This window comes from Ochotona curzoniae, unplaced genomic scaffold (genome assembly GCF_017591425.1).
Source record: "Ochotona curzoniae isolate NIBS_2020 unplaced genomic scaffold, NIBS_Ocur_1.0 contig_1071, whole genome shotgun sequence".
Classification (NCBI taxonomy): domain Eukaryota; kingdom Metazoa; phylum Chordata; class Mammalia; order Lagomorpha; family Ochotonidae; genus Ochotona; species Ochotona curzoniae.
The window spans coordinates 10450960-10459084 of NW_024464939.1; the positions used below are offsets into that span (position 1 = coordinate 10450960).

Sequence of the window (8125 nt, forward strand, 5' to 3'; positions counted from 1 at the left end):
TTCACTCAAGTAAGTAAAAAATAATTTTTAAACCATTTTAATAACTGACAGTTTTTGAGAAACAAATGTATTCTAAAGCACTTGATACAAATTTTCCTCAATTACATTTAGCACAGATTTTGTCATGATTGCATGAAGGATCTGCTAAAGTGGTCACTTGTTGAGAGACCTGAATCTGTTGGCTCAGTAGTGTACAGTTGCGCTATTTTAAGATTTTACTGTGTTTTTGTTTGCTTGTTTGTCTGTTTTCATTGCTGCTTCAACACTAGAATTGCCTCCCTTGTTTGGCAAATACACAATTGTGCGTCTGCTGGAGTGAAAAAAATGTTTTTCTCTCTGTTTTTGTCACTTCCCCCTCAATCTGATTTTCAAACAAAAATAAATAAGTAAAAAGGTTAAAGAGATTAGAGTTAACACCAGCATTTTTCTATCATGCTGCTGTGTCAGGATCTGAGTGTCACAGAGCAGGAGCTGCTGCCCTGGGCATAGCTTTGACCGTGGTACCAGCTACCTACTTTCCCTCTGTTCCCAAGTTAACTGCTAACTATCAATGAAATCATTCTACTTAAGGGTAGCAAAAACAGTTTCAGTGTTTGTCTGATGGACTGAGTCACTGAGATGCTGCCAAGGTCAGACATTAGGCTCTGCCAGTCTTCTAGGTAATAATAACAGGCTTGACTAAACTCCGGCAGAACAGGCTGCAACTGCCTTAATTGCTATGTATAAACTCCTAGCTCTTAGTTCAGTGTTCCCAGCAAGCAGATGTTAAGTAAATGTTTATTTGGTTTTTATCTTCAAATAATAAAATAGTAAAATGATCTTTAGACCACCTCAGTATCTGTGTTAGGTTTTTACACTCGATCTTAGCCAAAAGGCTGAGCAGACATGTGTTAGGTTTTTTAATCTTGACTGCTTCTAGTATACATGTATTTTTTTAAAAAAATATTTATTTATTTGAGAGACAGAGTTACAGAAACAGAGAGATGAAAAAATAGAGGGATGTTCTTCCATTTGGCTGATTCACTTCTCAATTGGCCACAAGTGCCAGGGCTGGGCCAGACCAAAACCAGGGGTGTGGAACTCCATCAGGGTCTCTCACGTGGGTGGCGGAAGTCCAACTACTTCAGCTTCTGCTGTTTTCCCAGCTCATTAACAGGAAGCTAGATGGGAAGTGCAGCAGCTGGGACTTGAAGCAGCACCCGTATGTGATGCCAGCACTGCAGACAGCAGCTTTACTGGCTCCACCATTGTGCCAACTCCTGGCATACACTTTTCTTAGCAAGGAAGGAAAGTAAAAAATGGTGACATAGAGGCTTTAAAATTGGACAAAGAGAAGGCTGTTCTTTTCATGAAGAGAAATAAGGAAGTCAGGAGGAAGGAGATTCGGTTTCTTCTGTGATAAATTGAATCACTTTGGTGCCATGGCTTTTAATTTTTCTGCCCTACACGTTAAGCAGGTTGTGTCATTCACTAGATAGCTTGTATTAGTTTAAAGAGAACAGTCCCTCCCACTGGACCTTGACCCAGTAAAAACAACTATTGCCTAACTCAACTTCTCATAGTTAGTGGAACACCTGTATAACAAATCTTTTTTGTAAAAGTGGTTTTGTATATATGCATTTTTTAAGTTGTAAAAATGAATGGAAAATTTTTTATGACCCTGCTTTTGCTGTTTGTGCCGCTGGGAGAGGCACGGAAATCGTTTCTCAGTTTTCGGAATACAGGAAAAGCTGTCACACTACTCTTCATGGAGCCTGAAGAAACCATCGTTGTGAAGTCGAGTTACACAGGTAACTACAGCTACATCATCGTGCAATTAGAAGATCCAAAAATGCTGCAAGTGGTGAATGTGACCAAGACCCCATCAGATGCCACAGATTTTACCATAAACCTGGTGACAGGTGAAGAAGGAGAGACAAATCTGACTATTCAGCTCTGGGATTCTGAAGGTAGGCAAGAAAAACTACTTAAAGAAATAAAGAATGTCAAAGTCAAGGTGCAGAAACCAAGACAAGACAGTCCTTTCCAAGCGTCGTGGCTTATTGACAGAAATATCCTATTGCTTCTTTTACCAATGATATTGTTAAACAAATGTGCTTTTGGCTGCAAGATTGAACTACAGGTGTTTCACACGGTATGGAAGAGACCTTTGCCAATAATTCTTGGAATAGTAACACAGTTTTTTCTTATGCCATTTTGTGGATTTCTTTTGTCTCAGATTTTAGCTTTGCCTTTGGTACAAGCTTTTGGCTTCATTATGACCTGCACTTGCCCAGGAGGAGGAGGGGGTTATCTCTTCGCGCTGCTTCTAGAAGGAGATGTCACTTTGGCTATTTTAATGACATGCATATCAACATCATTAGCCCTGATAATGATGCCTATCAATTCTTACATATATAGCAGGCTATTAGGACTGTCAGGAACATTTCATGTTCCCGTTTCTAAAATTGTGTCAACACTCCTTTTCATACTACTACCAGTATCAGTTGGCATAGTGATCAAGTACAAAGTACCCGAGAAAGCAAAGTTTTTAGAGAGAATAATTAGACCTTTGAGTTTCAGTTTAATGTTTGCAGGGATTTATTTGACTTTCAGAATGGGATTTGTATTTCTAAAAACAGTTAATCTAGAGGTGCTCCTGCTGGGTCTCTTAGTTCCTGCTTTGGGTTTACTGTTTGGGTATTCCTTTGCTAAAGTCTGTATGCTGTCTCTTCCTGTTTGTAAAACTGTTGCTATTGAGAGCGGGATGTTAAATAGCTTGTTAGCCCTCGCCATTATCCAGTTGTCTTTCTCACAGTCCAGGGCAGACTTGGCGTCTGTGGCCCCTTTCACGGTAGCCCTGTGTTCCGCTTGTGAAATGCTACTGATCCTTCTGATTTACAAGACTAAGAAAAGATTTATCCTTACTGCAGAAATTAAAAGACAAAAAATCCCCCAGGTCTAACAAAGCAGTACTAAACTCCTACACTGAGTAGCATACTGTGGGAGATCCAAATAGGCAAAATGATGCTGTTCTTAAAGCTATTTATTATCTAGTTAAAACTGTAAAATGTAAAAAAAAGTCTGTATATAAACCATTATGCTAAGTATGCAAGGAGCTTAGCATATTATTCAGGAGCAGATAAAAGTGGCATTTTCACAACTAAGTTCGTATGAGAATGTATTAGAGAGGACGGTGTGAATATGCCATCTTACTATAGTGTCATAACGAAAAAGGAGCAAAGCCACGCTCTATTGAGTGTGATACAACCTAAATATTTAAGGAAGGGAGATCCACATAGGAGACAGTCACAAAAACAGCCTCTCAGTGAAGGAGTGTGTAAATTCCTATTGGAGCTCACACTGGCTCATTAGAAGCAGTGTCTTAAACCAAATGAAGCACCTCTGCTCCCATAGCTGTACTTCCTCCTGTCCTCCATGTCTTGCACCAAAGATATTATGGTTTATCCAGAAACACGGGGCTGTCTCTTCTCCTTACACTTTGTCCTACTCTCTTTTTTCTTAATATTCAAGCTATTTCCTATAGAAATATTCTGTAATATATTTCCCTCAGTTTATGCCCTTCCCAGTATGGTACTTCCCTTCTGCCTTCATTTACTTCTTCCCTAAACCTTTCTAAATTGGTTTTTGGTTTCTGTCTACCCTCCAGTCACTGTCAGATGAATCTTGAAAATCTAACTTTGATGATATAATTTCCTTGTAATGAAGATTTTTTTGACTTTTAAATTGTCTTTATTCCTTCATATGTTATGTATTACATTCTATTGTCTAACTTTAATCTAATTTGATCTCATCTCCTGATTCCTGATATTCATCGTTTCCTTTAGTCAAATTAAATGACATGACATCCATGCAAACCAACCTGCCTCTTTGTACAACTATTTGTGTTTTACTTGATTCCTCCTCTTTTGCTCTGTGTCTGTGAACTAAGAGTCATGTTTATTCATTTTATACTCCCTGTAATATCTAGCACAATATATTCAATGTGCTAATTAAAAAAAGTACTGAAGCACAGGCTGGAACCCAAATGAACAAAGTGGATGTGTGTGTGTGTGTATGAAGATTTATTTCTTTTCATTTGAAAGGCAGATTTACAGAGAGAAGGAGAGACAGAGAGAGATCTTCCATCTACAGGTATATTCCCCAAATGTCTGCAATGGCTAGAGCTGAGCTGATTTGAAGCCGGGAGCCAGTAGAGACTAGAACTAGTGTCCATATGGGATGCTAATGCTGGCAGGCAGAGGATTAACCTATTGAGCTACTGTACTAGTCCCAACAATGTGATTTTTTTATACTAGTTTGGAATTTTCCATGGAAATGTCACTGTCTAGGCCCAGTTTGTGCTCTTCTCCAAGAGAAGAAAACATTTATCAAGAATAGAAAATATAATTGTAAATAATCCTCTCCCTGTCTCCTAGAAGTGGGTGTGGGTAAATCATTGGATTTTCCTAGTTAGTCCAGTTACTTCATCCAAACATGGAGGTGGTAACATCAGCTCTATCAGATTGAGTAGCGCATGCATGTGCTGGGTACATCATGAGTGCCTAGTGTGAACTACCATGCTTGTTTTCTCAGGTTTGAAACTTCTGGCTCTGATATATTTTCTGATGGGTTGGGATATCAATTTGGTAGTTGTTTATGAGACTAAATGCTTAACATTCTCTTATTATTATTATTATTCACAGTTTGAACCATAGTATTTGGAACTTTTGTTTATATTGCTGGCTAATAAGATAACCAAGGGCTTTTTATTTTGATGTCATCAGATTCAACATATGAATAACAAAATTTATAAAGACCTAAGATATGTGATTTTACAACATCTGATTACAATGTTTTCCTGCATTGATATCGATTTCTATATGCTCTCTTATATAGAAATCTCTGCTTAGAGCTCGGAAATATAATGAAATTCATGCAAGTCTAATTTATATACATTTTAATGACCATAACTGGGACACAGGAGACCTACCCTTCTAGCTGTGTTTCCTCATTAACATTGTGACCTGGAGCAATGGACTTCTTTGTGATTCAATTTTCAAATCTGAAAAAAAATAAATCCCTGAGCCAAGGTTAATATCTTGCTCAGTTCTGTAACAGTCTGTGATTCTGGTATAACATGTTAGACCCCAGCACCATATTCCATCCACCATAAGTGGATGGAACAAACTGAACAACATTCAGGGTTACAACAATAACTACCCACTGTTGTTGCTTTCTCATTAGAACAGCCACCAAAATACAAGCTTCCTGAGGGCAGGAAATGCATAGTATTTTTTTTTTGTAGTTAATACAGACTATTTTTTAAATCCCATACTTGGTTTGCACAATGCACTAAAGAGAGCATATGCCCTTTAAACATTTATTGGTAAATCAGCATTTCTACATACAAAGATCCATCTTCAACTCCAGCTCTTGTCAATTCACCATCTCTGTGGCTACATCATATAGAAAACAGGGATAATAAGAGTACCTACCTGATGGTGTTGTTGTGAGGGTTAAATGAGTTAATGTTATGTCCTCAGAATAATGTCTAAGACATAATAATGTAAAGTATTACTGTTACTATATCCATGTTTGAATAAAATCATAAAGTAGTTGAAAGTGTATAGATAAACTTTATAATATGTTTTATTTATTTTTTGTATGGTTCATGGAAGAAAAATTTCTTCACAGTTAAATTTCTTTGAAACTGTTGATGGGATTGAAATCATCCAAGTTTTTAAAATTTTTTCAAAGTTTTAAAAATGAGCGCTATAAACCAGGCTTTCTAAGCAGTTCAGTTCATACCAACTACCTTATATAGCTACAATGAGCAAAATCTACAAAAATTTATGCCAGATTTTTTTAAAAAAAATTCCAGCCTGTAAGAGATTTTTTAGATTAAGGTATAATTCCAAGAATAATAATTCTATACATGTGAGCATATTCTTAAATCTGGGAAAGATGTCAGCATTATAGGGACATGGTCAAAGTTTTAACCCATACTACAGCTCCAACCTATATTATATCAAAACATGAAATCTTTTCAAAATTTTATTTTAAAAATCTTTTTAATATTGTTTGCATAGTTGAGAGGGCTGCATGCCTATGTGGACCTCAGATTAGGGTGGGGAGGTTCACGTTATGGAGGAAGGTGGGTAGGAGAAAGGGGCTTGGTGGGGTTGGAGTAGGGTCACTGCTTGCAGTGACTTCGTCACATGTAGGGTCAAATACATCAACACCCAGAGATGGAGGGTGCTATTTGAAGTCTTAAAGACTTCAGTGTGGGGAAGCATGTTCTGACGGTGTTGCTTGACTGGATTTGATAGTTCTGAGATGTTGGTTTTGTTGCTCCAAGGCTGAGAAAATCTTTTTAGTGTCTGTTTGTGGACAGCATCCAGCTTAGTGCCTCCACAGTCCCAGACACTTGCTGCCAGGCTTGGCTATGAGAGTTGTTGGTCCTATTACACCCTCCATCCTGAGGAGGCACTTGCTCTCCACTGCTAGCCTAGATGAGCTGGCTGCCATGTCCTTTGGCCCATCTGTGTATGCTTTTCCACTGCTTGGGCAACAGGTTCAATATGTGTATGCCAAACAAAACATATATTTCACTCTTGAGGAGTTGTGCTGATGTATGTATTAATCATTGAGAGCCAAGTCCACTAAACAATGAATAATGAAGACAGTCTGGGAAAGTGGAACCTAAATTGTCCTCTAGTGAAAAGAATTATGGCCAATCAGCTCCAGACTTGTGGGGTCTCCCCCACAGATTCCTTTAGTATCCTGTTACCAGAGGGGATGAACCTGCCGCCCACCACCCAACCTCCCGGCCTGCGAGAGACAAACAGACGGACAGGGGTTCTGTCTAAGCAGTTCCGATTTATTGGGAAAATTCAATTTCTTATATAGGGTAAGGGATAGCCTCAGGCCAGGAATTTCGGGAATTCCAGGAGGGGAGAAACTAGGATCCAATTACTAGGAGAATGACTGTGGAAGCCACCTACCATAGCCAGGGGTAGGTGAGTGAGATGGCCCTGGTCAATCAGTATTTCCTTGGAGCTACGTGACTCCTGCCCTGGTTCATGCCCAGGGCTCTGTCCTTGGCTGCCATCTTGCCCACCAGTGACCTGGACTGTTAGTTGCCATCTTAGTGACCTCTTTGCTCCCGAACCTCACACTGACTAAGAAAAGCTAGCAAGATTCCCACAATGTCTGAGGAAAAGTCCCAGTGAAGGTCCCTCTTTATAATGTAAACACAGGACAGTTAGAAACCTGTCATTTATGGGCAAAGATGGCCATTTGTGTATAATTGGGTGTTCAGAGCATTAAATTCAACCATTGTTCCAATTAGAATTTTACTATAACTAGAACCTCCAATGGGGTCAGAGGCCAGGAGAGGGTATCGAAGACCTAAACACAGAAATTCACTGCTAGGGAGTGATGGGAGCATGATTTTGACTCTAGATAAGAGAACAGGACAAAGTCAAATGGGCAAAGTTCTGGAGTAAGAAGTCAGTTCCTAAGGAGTACTTGTTGCATCTTCATTGGCTGTGGTGGTAAACTGAATGCAGTAGGGCCTAATGGTCAATCTCCAGGGTTTCAATGTATTCAGAAATGCAGAGCTTTTTATTTTTTGGTTTGGCCTGAAGTTATCAGCCAGTTTCTCTATCTGTACTCTCCTGACATCTCAGGAGTTTTATCATCACATTCACGTAGTCAGGTCTATGCAGCTGCCTGAATTATTTTCATGGAATCCAGTAAGATCTTTTGAGTTGTGTGGGACAGTGCGCCACTTTGACCACTGAATCTGAACATTGGATTGCCCTGTGCACTGGTAGATGTATCACCTCACTTTCTTTATTATTATTTTTATCTTCCACTCACTGGTTCACTCCCCAAATGACTGCAGTGGCTAGAGCTGAGCTGATCCAAAGCCAAGAGCCAGGAGCTTCTTCCAGGCCTCCCACATGGGTTCAGCATCCCAAGGAGCTGGGCCATCCTCGCTGCTTTCCAAGGCCATAAGCAGAGAGCTAGATCAGAAGTGGAGCAGCTGGGACATGAACTGGCGCCCACCTGGGATGCTGGTACTTGCAGGTGGAGGATTAATCGGTTGAGCTGCCATGCCAGTCCTTCACTTCACTCT

The 8125-nt window shown here is 39.6% G+C and overlaps 1 protein-coding gene across 1 annotated transcript; it reads left to right on the top strand.

The window, feature by feature from the left end:
- The first annotated feature begins 1166 nt into the window (after positions 1–1166).
- SLC10A5 (solute carrier family 10 member 5) lies at positions 1167–4040 on the top strand. The gene has a single exon (XM_040995417.1). The coding sequence runs from the start codon at positions 1637–1639 to the stop codon at positions 2942–2944; it is 1308 nt and encodes a 435-aa protein (XP_040851351.1). The 5' UTR covers positions 1167–1636; the 3' UTR covers positions 2945–4040.
- Positions 4041–8125: the final 4085 nt, after the last annotated feature.